The sequence below is a fragment of the Lontra canadensis genome, unplaced genomic scaffold (genome assembly GCF_010015895.1).
Source record: "Lontra canadensis isolate GAN:19392208 unplaced genomic scaffold, GSC_riverotter_1.0 scaffold151, whole genome shotgun sequence".
Classification (NCBI taxonomy): Eukaryota; Metazoa; Chordata; class Mammalia; order Carnivora; family Mustelidae; genus Lontra; species Lontra canadensis.
In genome coordinates, this window is record NW_022631145.1 from 1,202,953 (window position 1) to 1,217,106 (window position 14,154).

Sequence of the window (14,154 nt, forward strand, 5' to 3'; positions counted from 1 at the left end):
TAGGCAATCCTAAAGAGAACGTAGGCAGTAACCTACATTGTAACAACATTGTAACAACATTGGCCACAGCCAATTCTTTCAAGACACATCTCTGAAGGCAAGGGAAACAAAAGTGAAAATGAACTTTTGGGACTTCATCAAGATAAAAAATCATCTGCACAGCAAAGGCAACAGTCAACAAAACAAAGAGGCAATCCACGGAATGGGAGAAGATATTCGCAAATGACACTACAAAGGGCTAATATTGAAGATCTATAAAGAACTTCTTAAATTCAACACCCAAAAAACATAATCCAGTCAAAAATGGGCAGAAAACATGAAGAGACACTCCTCCAATGAAAACATACAAATGGCTAGCATACACATGAAAAAATGTTCATCATCATTAGGCAGTCATCAGGGAAATTAAAATCAAAACCACACTGAGATACCACCTTATACCAGATAGAATCACAAAGATTAACAAGGCAGGAAATAACAAATGTTGGAGAGGATGTGGAGAAAGGGGAATCCTCTTACACTGTTGGAAGGAATGCAAGTTGGTGCAGCCACTTTGGAAATGAGTGCGGAGATTCCTCAAAAAATTAAAAATAGAGCTACACTATGACCCAGCAATTGCACTACTGGTTATTTACCCCAAAGATACAGATGTAGTGAAAAGAAGGGCCATATGCATCCCAATGTTCATAGCTGCAATGTGCACAATAGTGAAACTGTGGAAAGAGCCAAGATGCCCATTAACAGATGAATAGATATATACAATGGAATATTATCCGCTATCAGAAAGAACTTTTGCATCAACATGGTGGAACTAGAGGAGATTATGCTGAGTGAAATAAGTCAAGCAGAGTCAGTTGTCACATACTTTCACTTACTTGTGGAACCTAAGGAATAACATGGAGGATATTAGGAGAAGGAATGGAAAAGGGAAGGGGCAGAAATCAGAGTGGGATATGAACCATGAGAGGCTGTGGACTCCGAGAAACAAATGGAGGGTTTTAGAAGGGGGTGGAGTGGGGAGATGGGTGAGCCTGGTTGTGGTTATTAAGGAGGGCATGTATTGCATGGAGCACTGGGTGTTATATGTAAACAATGAATGTTGGAATACTACATCAAAAACTAATGATGTATTATATGGAGACTAACCTAACACAATAAAAATTTAAAAAAAAAACCCTGTGTTTATCATCTCCATAGAGAATATATGTACCACTGTTTTAATATGAATTGTTTTATGTAAATTGTGCCTGGTAAAATACTTCATGACATGTACAAATGGATACCTCAAATGTTCTTTATTAGAGTGGAAAATGGTATACTTTTGAGTTTAGCTACATAAAAACTTTAAGGACTAAAATGGACCATTTTTTAGCACAATTTTTATATACCAGGCAAGAGTGGAAAGAAAGGAGACAGGAAGAGAGTTAGCATTTTAAAATATATATAGTGAAATGTCATTGTTAAATATTGTGGTAGGTACTATAAAGGCAATTATTTAAAGGTTTTAAAAATTTGAAGTAGGAATTTGCTACCTCACTATTCGGGAATAGTACGTCAAGAATGAAATAAGCTAAAATAAATATCTCACATACTCATGTCCATGTTTCAGAGATGAGAAAACTGGGACTTAAAGAGATGAAGTTGCTTGCTAAACCTAACCTACAGTAAGACTCTAAATGCATTTCATTCTCATTCTAAAACCAGTTCTGTATGCTTTTCGATGAAAGTGGAATAAAACAAACCAGTGCTACCTCCTTCCATTTTACTTCCAAACTGGACTTTGTATTCATCCTGCATACTTATTTTTTCTTCTGCTTGTAAAAGGTGTCCCAACTTGTCCATACTAATATCTCTCTTTTCTAGATTTACCTCCTTTCTCTGGGTCTGCTTCCCTTGGCTTCAGTTTACATGTAAGTTCGGATCTTCTTCATTCTCAACTATAGTTATCCCTCAGATTCTCTATTCTGAACTTGGACACCTGTCCTACTATTTAGAAACAAACAAATGAAGCTTATTTTCCTCATTAAATTCTCTGATTATGCTCCCATTTGTTTAATCAAATGAGTAGCTGGTATCACTGGCAGTATCTTAAATCTAAAGCTAGGTTTGTTTCTTTTTACCCTTACTGTATATAAGATCTCCCTTTACTGTCTGATTTTTTTCCCTCTCTTCTCCCTTTGATTACCTTTGCTGTCTCATAAACATTTGTAGGCTCCAGAGGTGAAAATGTAAGCCTTCTCCTCTGTTTTTTTCTGTGCTTTCTTCCCATTTATTATAATCCATGTCTTTAACTTCAGCTAAAATTACAATATTATCATTTTCCATCTTTACACTGAGCTTCTGGCTAACATTTTTAATTATCTGCAAGACCATTCTAGTAGGAGATTCCATGGGCTGTTTAAAATTGATGTGCCTTAAATATAATTTCATATAGTTCTCCATCCTCAGTGTGCAAAATGTCTTTCTGTTTCTATATATTGGTAAATAGGGTCACAACAGACCTAGTTGCTCAAAATAAATGCCTCAGATCCACTTTCAAAGCTTGCTTTTTAATACTACTTCCTTTAATATCCCTGAACTCTCGTTATTCCCAAATAAATTCTGTTTTTTCAGCATTCACCTCTATTGCATTATGGCCGACCTTCCTCTTCAACTTCCTATGCTACTGCCTGCTAACTAGTTTCTTCCACCTTCAGACTATGCTTTCTAAAATGGATTTTTCACTTTCAAGCATCCATTGGTTCTTTGTTGTCTATACTGCATAGAATTCTTAGGATTGTGTGCAAAGGGGATAGGTCAGAATTTCAAGTGAGTCATCATGTGTACTCTGAAGAAACAGTCAGTATACATAATCTTTTCAAGATAAAGAGGTTAAGAAAGTGAAGCTGCATGAAATATTCTTGGATGAAGTTAGACACTATGCGAGTAAAAAACATCATAGGGAGCATGAGGAAAAAGTCCCAGATTCTCACCTAGCATAGCTTGCTGTTAACAATCTCACATTGACATTTGTATTTTTTAAAATATTTTTGTGTTTTTTTTTATTTTTTTAGAGAGTGTGTGTGCATGCATGCAAGAGCAGGGGTGGGGGAAGTGCAAAGGGCTAGGGGGAGAGAATCCCAAGTAGGCTCCCCACCCAGTGCCAAGCCTGAAGTGGTACTTGATCTCATGATCTTGAGGTCATGACCTGAGCTGAAATTAAGAGTCAGGTGCTCAACCCACTGAGCCACCTAGGCACCCCTGACATCTTTTATTTCTGTCACTACCATTCTCAACCTGTGGTTTCTTTATACTTTGTTACTAGAACCTGCCATTTCACATCCTTTCTGTATTAGTTTCATTTTGCTCCTGTGACAAATTACCATAAATTAAGTGGTTTAAAACAACCCAATTTTTGATGTTTTAGTTATGGTGGTTAGGAGTTCAAAATGCATTGGACTCACCTGGGTAAAATCAAAGTGTTGATATGACTGCATATTTTCTGGAAGATCTAGGGGAGAATCTGCTTTCTTGCCTTTTCATTTTCATTCCTTGGCACATGTCCTCTTCCTCCATGTTTGCCACACATCACTCCAATCTCTGACCTTTGCCTCCATCTTTATATTCTGTCTCTATGAATATCATTCTTTCACTGCCCTTTTATAAGGATGCTTTTAATTGCATTGTGCTTACTTGAGTCATAATCTTCCATTGCAAAATCCTTAATTGAATCACATCTTCAAAATCCCTTTGACATACAAAGTAACATGTTCACTAGTTCCAGGATGTGAATGTGTTTGTGGGTGGGCATTATTCTGTCTACCAGAGTGACAATTTCTGTTATACTTTATCCTAGACCCAGAAGTCTCTTTACCTTAAAAAAGAAAAAATCTTTCCTTTATGACCTAACTGAAATGCTTCTTCCTCTGAAAGCTCTTTGCTGTGACTCTGCCAGACCAACCTCAAGCAGAATTAATAGATCTTTCTCTCTATTCCCTCAGCACATTATACTCACCATATGGCAATAGGGCCAGTCTAATTAAGTAGGTAAGCATTTGTTTCCTTTATTGGTCTATGAGCCTTCTTTATTAGAATGCATTGCATTGTCTTTGTGTCCCCACTACACCATAGCATAGCATCTTGTAACTACTATATGTTTAATAAGTCTTTACCAAATGATGAGTTTGAACGCCAGATTTCAACTTCATGTAATAGCAGCCACATTCAATCTGTCATTCATTCACTTTTTCAGCTAAAATTTCTTGAGCATTGGAAATAAAAAGATGAATAAAACATATTCACCCTGATGGGACTTCAAGTCTAGGAAGATAGAAAGACATAAAATTAAAGAGATAAGCTAATAGCTTGAGGTAGGCTGTAAAGAAAGCTTGTATATATAGAAAGTTTCTCAGATGAGAGGATGTGAGTTGTATCTATGATAGTGTTAACAATAATGGCAACAGCATCAACTGTAGTGTAAACAGTAACAACAGCAGCTTTCATTTATTGACTTTGTTTATGTACCAGTGCTCTTCTAGGTACTATGCTATATACTGTAATGATACCTCTTTTTCAAATGAAGAAACTAGTCACAGAGAGGTTATTTGCCCAAAATGACACAGCTAATAGGTGGTGAAAGTAGGATAAGAACCTAGACTGATTGCTCAAAACCACTGTAATATGCTCATTCTCTTTAAGGTGTCCAGTGGTTTACATGAAGTTACATGGTGATGGTATTAACAGGACACAGGCAGATAATTTCAGGTCCATCCATCCATAACTTGAAGCTACTAGAAACTAAGTCATTGATATGATGAGCCATCATGTGACAATAAGAATGTACAAAGAACATCACTGTATTTATATATAGTTGGTATTGGTATTTGTGGGTAAGGATTTTAATTATGCAACAAGTATAGCAAAGCTTGGATGTTTATGAGTAGATACCTTTGATCTGTCTTTCAAGATAAAGTATAAATTATATCAAAGAGGTTTGTAAAGATTATTGTAGGTTGATCAAAATGTTGAATCTGTGATATGCTATATATACCTTTCCCTAATACACAGCATTTCAAGAGGCTCAATTAAAGATCTGGACATTACCAAATTGATGCTTTCCAAATCAATTTAGTTTTAAGAAATAAAATTGTGGACTAGCTTGTGTGCAAAAATAGAAACAAAACTACCACAACTGAACCAGGAAGAAATAGAAAGCCTGAACAGACCCATAACCAGTAAGGAGATTGAAACAGTCATCAAAAATCTCCAAACAAACAAAAGCCCAGGGCCAGACAGCTTCCCGGCGGAATTCTACCAAACATTTAAGGAAAAACTAATTCCTATTCTCCTGAAACTGTTCCAAAAAATAGAAATGGAAGGAAAACTTCCAAACTCATTTTATGAGGCCAGCATCACCTTGATCCCAGAACCAGACAAGGATCCCATCAAAAAAGAGAACTACAGGCCAATATCCTTGATGAACACAGATGCAAAAATTCTCACCAAAATACTAGCCAATAGGATTCAACAGTACATTAAAAGGATTATTCACCAGGACCAAGTGGGATTTATTCCAGGGCTGCAAGGTTGGTTCAACATCCGCAAATCAATCAATGTGATACAACACATCAATAAAAGAAAGAACAAGAACCATATGATACTCTCCATCGATGCTGAAAAAGCTTTTGACAAAGTACAGCATCCCTTCCTGATCAAAACTCTTCAAAGTGTAGGGATAGAGGGCACATACCTCAATATTATCAAAGCCATCTATGAAAAACCCACCGCAAGTATCATTCTCAATGGAGAAAAACTGAAAGCTTTTCCACTAAGGTCAGGAACACGGCAGGGATGTCCGTTATCACCACTGCTATTCAACATAGTACTAGAAGTCCTAGCCTCAGCAATCAGACAACAAAAAGAAATTAAAGGCATCCAAATCGGCAAAGAAGAAGTCAAACTATCACTCTTCGCAGATGATATGATACTATATGTGGAAAAGCCAAAAGACTCCACTCCAAAACTGCTAGAACTTGTACAGGAATTTAGTAGATTGTCAGGATATAAAATCAATGCACAGAAATCAGTTGCATTTCTCTACACCAACAAGAAGACAGAAGAAAGAGAAATTAAGGAGTCCATCCCATTTACAATTGCACCCAAAACTATAAGATACCTAGGAATAAACCTAACCAAAGAGACTAAGAATCTATACACAGAAAACTATAAAGTACTCATGAAAGAAATTGAGGAAGACACAAAGAAATGGAAAAATGTTCCATGCTCCTGGATTGGAAGAATAAATATTGTGAAAATGTCTATGCTACCTAAAGCAATCTACACATTTAATGCAATTCCTATCAAAGTACCATCCATTTTTTTCAAAGAAATGGAACAGATAATCCTAAAATTTATATGGAACCAGAAAAGACCTCGAATAGCCAAAGGAATATTGAAAAAGAAAGCCAAAGTTGGTGGCATCACAATTCCAGACTTCAAGCTCTACTACAAAGCTGTCATCATCAAGACAGCATGGTACTGGCACAAAAACAGACACATAGATCAATGGAACAGAATAGAGAGCCCAGAAATAGACCCTCAACTCTATGGTCAACTAATCTTTGACAAAGCAGGAAAGAATGTCCAATGGAAAAAAGACAGCCTCTTCAATAAATGGTGTTGGGAAAATTGGACAGCCACATGCAGAAAAGTGAAATTGGATCATTTCCTTACACCACACACAAAGATAGACTCAAAATGGATGAAGGACCTCAATGTGAGAAAGGAATCCATCCAAATCCTTGAGGAGAACACAGGCAGCAACCTGTTCGACCTCAGCTGCAGCAACATCTTCCTAGGAACATCGCCAAAGGCAAGGGAAGCAAGGGCAAAAATGAACTATTGGGATTTTATCAAGATCAAAAGCTTTTGCACAGCAAAGGAAACAGTTAACAAAACCAAAAGACAACTGACAGAATGGGAGAAGATATTTGCAAACGACATATCAGATAAAGGGCTAATGTCCAGAATCTATAAAGAACTTAGCAAACTCAACACCCAAAGAACAAATAACCCAATCAAGAAATGGGCAGAAGACATGAACAGACATTTCTGCGAAGAAGACATCCAGATGGCCAACAGACACATGGAAAAGTGCTCCATATCACTTGGCATCAGGGAAATACAAATCAAAACCACAATGAGATACCACCTCACACCAGTCAGAATGGCTAAAATTAACAAGTCCGGAAATGACAGATGCTGGCGAGGATGCGGAGAAAGGGGAACCCTCCTACACTGTTGGTGGGAATGTAAGCTGGTGCAACCACTCTGGAAAACAGCATGGAGGTTCCTCAAAATGTTGAAAATAGAACTACCCTATGACCCAGCAATTGCACTGCTGGGTATTTACCCTAAATATACAAACGTAGTGATCCAAAGGGGCACATGCACCCGAATGTTTATAGCAGCAATGTCTACAATAGCCAAAGTATGGAAAGAACCTAGATGTCCATCAACAGACGAATGGATAAAGAAGATGTGGTATATATACACAATGGAATACTATGCAGCCATCAAAAGAAATGAAATCTTGCCATTTGCGAGGACGTGGATGGAACTAGAGGGTGTCAAGCTTAGCGAAATAAGTCAATCGGAGAAAGACAGCTATCTTATGATCTCCCTGATATGAGGGAGAGGAGATGCAACATGGGGGGTTAAGTGGGTAGGAGAAGATTAAATGAAGCAAGATGGGATTGGGAGGGAGATAAACCATAAGTGACTCTTAATCTCACAAAACAAACTGAGGGTTGCTGGGGGGAGGGGGTTTAGGAGGGGGGGTGGGGTTATTATGGACATTGGGGAGGGTATGTGCTATGATGAGTGCAGTGAAGTGTGTAAACCTGGCGATTCACAGACCTGTACCCCTGGGGGAAAAAAAATATATGTTTATAAAAAATAAAATTAAAAAAAAAAAGGAAACGAAATGACTGATGAAGTAGTATTTTGAACAAGAGTAAAGTAATAAAATAGTTAAGCTGGAAGGTACTGCAGTGTATGGTTGAATCCTGGAGTTTCTTGGGTAACGCTGATTAAACTCACCCTGAGAGAGGAACTGATTCTCATGGCTAACCTGAAGGCTGAAGATACCAACTTGAAGATTTCCTGCAGCTCTAGTTAGTTTAGTGGCTGGGAAATGGGATTCAGGTTTTAGGAATCCATGACTCAGGCTTGCACTGTGATGTGGCAGTTTGTCAAATGTGTCTGATGAGTTGGTTTTTCAGGCTAGGTTTCATTTATGTCTTTATGTGAACTCAAGGTCCTTGGTTAGAAAACTGAAACAGGCTATCATCATTTAAAGGAGCTAGAGTTAAAATAGCTTATTCACAGTACTTAGTTAAAAAATTCACTGACTTTCTGACTAAAGTGATGATGGTATTACTTTACTGAAAGTGAATAGATAGTGATTTTTGTCTTGTGAATTAAAATGTGTCTTAACAGACTTTTATTAATGCAAATGAATTAATCATTTAGAAATATTCAGAGGTAAAAAAATATTCAGAGGTATCTGCAGCAATAGGAGAGCAAAATATGTGACTGTCAAACTACCATTTCAGCTTCCTCATTTTTAATAAAGTCATAGCAATTGAAAGTTGAATATGATCAGTCCTCAACTGTCTTGGAAAGAAACTTGTGCTGTCATGGATTGACAATATATTTGAACTGTGTTCTGACTTGCTACTTTTTGAAATTCAGTCTTTTACCTCTAATATCTCAGTCTTATACAAAAATAAAAGAGGGGTGATTTTCCAAGAAATACAGTGTTTCATTTTAGTTAATTTCAAATGAAATTTATCTCCCTTTTGAAATCTAAACACCAGGCTAATTTCCCTTCTAGTATCCCTCTGAGAGCCTTGTAAAAGGAAGAAATGATATATCTTTCTGTAGCTTTCAGAGACAGCGTACTTATTTTCAATAGAGACAGAGTCTTAAAATTCTCTTGAAGTATCTTTTAGAGATTTTTGAAAGAGAATTATAAAATTATAATTAAATCTTTACAGACATAGAAATTTATTGTTTCTTTTTGATGGGAAAGAATTATACAGAATAAAATCATATTCTGTTGTAACATGGAACATTAAAAAATGTCAGTGTTTGGTAATTTATATTAAAAATAAATTGTTAGTGAAATAGTCTTTTTGAAGGGATTGTTTCTACTTACTTAAATGCAGTTAAGTACTCTAAAGAGAAATTAAAAAGGTTTATGTGATCTTAAGAGTTTAAAACAAGTTGGTGGCCCTATGGAGACATAATTTTGGCACCACCCGTTTGGATTTTGCTTAGTAACCACACATATAGGAAAATATAATACAGATTCTGTTCACATTCTTTACTCTTGTGATACCCATTGCCCCAATTGTGTGCATGATCAAAAGTTGAATAAAAATCTTAACATATTGCTATATATTTTTTAAATGTATGTTTTTCTTTTTTATCTTTGCTTTAGGGAACAGCCTTTAAAAGCTGGAAGATGAAAGCTCCGATTCCACACTTGATTCTCTTATATGCTACTTTTACTCAGAGTTTGAAGGTTGTGACCAAAAGAGGCTCTGGTAAGCAGTGTATCTTCCTTTATTCTCCTTTTATGGCTTGAAGTGATGGTGCTACATTCACACATGTGTCATTTGTGGAGAGATTGATAATTAATGGGGGCCCATGTTGTGGAAATATTGCAGACACATTTTTAAATGAATGGAGCTTATTCACATGGAATTAGAAAGATGGGAATAGGTTGAAAAAATGTAGCTTGTATAATCAATTACTATGAATTTGTAGGGATCCAAAACCAAAAGCTTGTACTTTTATTTATTTTATAATACAATTTTCAATATTCGTTTATGAAGAGTGTCATTTTAACTTTTGCATGGAAATATTGTGACTTATTTTCATGTTAACTTTACTGTTACCATTTCAACATCAGCTATGCTTTGGGCAGATTCCTTTTAGGGTTGTACTTCAGCTGATTTGCTAGATTATTTTGCAGGTATTTAAAGAAAGAAAGCACCAGAGTTATTAAATAAAATGTCATGGGGGAAACATCTTAACATGTTAGTAGAAAAGTACAGAGGTAAAGTAGAATGGTAATAGGAAAGGAGCTGCTAAACAGAATAACGTTGAAATTTATGGAAAGCTTTGTGTTATAAGACATCTTGGTTTTCAGTTGACTGTTGATACTTAGAGTGAGTGAAATGTATGAGGCTATTGAATAAATACTGTTACCAGCATGAAGTTTCATTTTGTCTAATAAGTGACAAGTGACTTGCCACACTCACATTTTATGTGGGGTTACAGAATTTTTGAAGCTATAGTTTTTGAGTATAGTGGAGGAAGAAATGTGTTTAGTTGCTAGAACTAGAATGTGTTGTATGTTAGCTCTAGAGAGACAGTGGGAAAAAGAAGAGTTAATGTGTAAGAGGCTGCAAGGTGTTGTGATTATTAAGAATTGTATAAACAAAAGTATCTTGGGAATTCAGAAATGAGAAGGAATGAAATGGCCTAGATGGGGCTACAGCAACCATTCTCAGTCCCTTAGATTAAGAGGCTCCAAACTCATATTGATTATCTTATGAAAAAGTCCACATGCAAGGGAAGTAAAGAACAAGTCTGCTCTCATGAGCCCCCCCTCCTCCATTGGATGAAAGTCTGGGGAGGAATTAAAGGATATTTGTGCATATATGGACAAGGGGATGATGTAGGATTGAGAAAAAAAGGAATTTTACTGAGCCTCTTGGCTCTAGAACTTTCTGGTTATTGTACATTTGTTGTATCTGCCATTGATGTGGTTGTAGACAATGGGAAAAATAGTGTTTCTATGTTGACACATTATTTCATATGTTCCTCCTGGTGGATTTTTTTAAATGGAGAAAATCCTAGAGCAAGATTATGATGTGGTGACTTCCGTAATTCCAGTGGGTTACTGGCAAATACCAGATGTTTTTATTTCTTTTTCTGCCACTTGTACAGAAAGTTGAGCATACCTATGGGAGTTACTTACAGTAGATACAAGAGGGAGCAGGTAGTGAAGGAAGCTGGTAATTTCTACAACAGTGCTATTTTCTCCAATGGCAATTTACATTAAAAGCACTTAACATGGATATTTGAGATACTGGCCACATAGAAGGGAAACACTTAACTGTCCAAGTTTTAAAACAAAATGAAACTATTAAAGTAGAAATACTGAATGAATCTTAAAAAACTTATTTTTTTCTGATTATGACACTTGGTTACATAAAGATTTTTTTCGTTCTTTTTGTGTATGTCAGATTTAAGATTAGTATATTAAAGTGCAAATGTGACTTTTTTCTACCATCAAATAGTGGTAACAAGTCTAGTCTATATAAATTGTAATTTGGAGGAAAAAACTTCTATTAAATCAGGATTTACTTTGTTTGTTTGAGTAGCAAGGGAGCAGTGCTAGAAATTTGGGACAGTTAGAAAATTCATAACTCCTTCTGCTCCAGAGACCTGAGAAAACTCAATGACCTGTCTCAAAATCAATTTTCTATTTTAATGATAGAATTATTTTAAGAGAGTGGTAATAAAATGATGCTCTACGTTTGGCAGAAGTTCTAAGACTTTGTTCTCCTCTATTAACAAATATAGTTGCCACATAGCCACTTAATATCTCCCAAGCCAAATATGTTTTCTGTATCATAATGTAAAAATGATAAATAAGGCAGATACTGAGATTAAGTGGCAGGTTTGATTTATTTTTCTGTGTAATGTGAATTAAGATAGCTTCTCCCAATATGTGTGTTAAGACCCAACTGGATAAAAGTCTATTTGTATGATTTTTGAATACTAAGCATGCAATTTAGGAATAAATAATATTACTTTACCCATATACTTTCATAGCTGACACTCATTTCAGCTGATGCCTGTTACCATGTCACCTTTGTCAAGAGAAACAGATATGTAGCTTACTAAAGAGCATCATTACTGATATCCATAGATCAAGTAGAAGAGGAGTGCACTTGGCATCTTCTCCTTAAAAGATTAATGGCTCAGTCTTCATGCCTAGTCCAGCCTATGAAACCAGAGTCACCAAGGCCAGGGAATAAAAATCAATTTTTGATGTTTGATTTCACATACTAACCAAGAGGGCTACTTATCCTTGTTCTTTGTTCTTATCATTTAATTGTTTTTTTTTTAGTTTTAATTTTATATATCTTTTTGAAAATATAGTAAACATCATTTAAAACCCAATGTTTTTCATGTGTATTTTGCTAAAATACTATTTTTAATTCACTGTGACTACTAGAAAACCAGAACTAGATATTTTAATAACTAAGAGCATACTAAATATGATTATAGTACACATTAGTGATGCTGAATTTTTTTATGTCACATTACTTGTTTATAACATTGACTTTAGATAAACACACATGGCCATTCCATAAAAATGTAGAAGTAGGTATTTGTTTCTTACTAGCAGAACTAATTTGAAAGCAATAGGAACTCTTCATAAACAGGCTGGAGTTGTAATATTTTTATCACATTCCCTTACACCCCCATTGCTATGAATTTAAGGAACAAATTAAGTATAATGAAGTTTTGTCATCATAACATTCTTGGTTGAAATATTAAAAATTGAGTTTTATGACATTTTGCTTTAAATATCACTTTTGTTGTATATATATATGATTATAACAAGCAAGGATTGAATCTAGTATCTCAGGTCATGTTTTAAAGTTTTGCCTACATTTAGAATGAAGGCCTTTAATATCACTGGGAGTAGATCTTTAGCCTTTGTACCCAATAGATTTTCTTTTGGAACAATTTTCTACCTTGTTTTTAGTTTTTATAAGAACCACTTGAAGAAAGAGGCAAAGATTATCATTAAACCCATTCTCCTCTAGTTTATGAAGCACTGTAGCAATTCAGTAAATAAACATTCGAGTTGCTGTCTTTTGTCAAATTCTGTACAAAAACCACATGTAAAGCAAATGCTTGCTTGGAGAGTCTGTATCTCCACCAGTCCAGTAAGGTTAGCTTAATGTTCTCGTTGGTGTGTGTGAGTGGGTGGGTGAGTGAGTGTGTGTGTGTGTGTGTGTGTGTGTCTGTCTGTCTCTCTTTCTCTCTTCCCTTTTTCTTCCTTTTCTCATTTCTTCCTTTCCTTCTCTTTGTTGCCTCCTCTTTGCTTTCTCCTCTTTTTCTCTCCTCCTTCCACCCCTTTGTCCTTTTTTTAATTAGTGTATTTGTCTGCAAACAAAAGAACCTATTTTGAATATTCCCACTGTGTATTTGTAGAACTTCTTTTTAACTACAAAAATACTCTTATTACTTTGCTTGAAGGGTTAAAGTCCATGAAATACTATGTCTTTAAAAGGTTATTTCAAGAGTGTAGCATGGACTCTGTTCAAAATGGCTATTACATATTTTTTATTTTGTGTGACTAAGAGGATTTAGAATATGATTCAGAAGCAGGGGTATAATATAAGCTGTTAAAAGACTGTTATATACAAAGTATGGGTATAGTATTTGTCTGCAATATTTTGAATATTCCCACTGTTTATTTGTAGAACTTCTTTTTAACTACAAAAATACTGTTATTACTTTGCTTGAAGGGTTAAAGTCCATGAAATACTATGTCTTCATAGTATTGTTGGGGAACTAAAGTATGAGTTGTAATTTGGCCCAAGAGTTGGGGTTGTGGAATATAAATTGAATCCAGAGGGACCTAGATATAGAGAATTGGGAACAGAAAGGGATCCAGACCTTTTTTTTTATTGTTTTGTTTTGTTTCTCTTTGCTCTCATAATCATCTATAAAATGTAAGATGATGAGTGCAAGTGCCATGATTTATATTTGCTTATAACCTCCACAATGTCACATATGATATGTGTTTTAGAGTCTGGAGTCCATAAAACATCTTCATGCAATGATGATTACATGAATGTATGAAGGAGTGACTTTAAAGTTCAGGTTGGATTACATCAGTGAGGATGCTACAAGTGTTAGAAAAATAAAGGTAAAATAGGCATTTAGGAAAAACATTTTTTCTTAAATAGAAATTATTATAATGTATAATGTGAGACTGTTGAAGCAAAAGATATAAACTCAGAATAAGCAGTATCTAAGATATACTAAGAGTTTATATGAAGACAGTGAACCCTT

At 35.4% G+C, this 14,154-nt stretch overlaps 1 protein-coding gene across 1 annotated transcript in view; it reads left to right on the plus strand.

Annotated features, from left to right (window-relative positions):
* The window catches only part of IL1RAPL1 (interleukin 1 receptor accessory protein like 1), a 1,455,000-nt gene that overhangs the window by 198,003 nt on the left and 1,242,843 nt on the right, over positions 1 to 14,154 (plus strand). The window contains exon 2 of the mRNA XM_032844352.1: positions 9,485 to 9,590. Within this exon, the coding sequence (XP_032700243.1) occupies positions 9,509 to 9,590 (82 nt within the window). The 5' untranslated portion in view covers positions 9,485 to 9,508. The remainder of the gene's footprint in view (positions 1 to 9,484; positions 9,591 to 14,154) is intronic.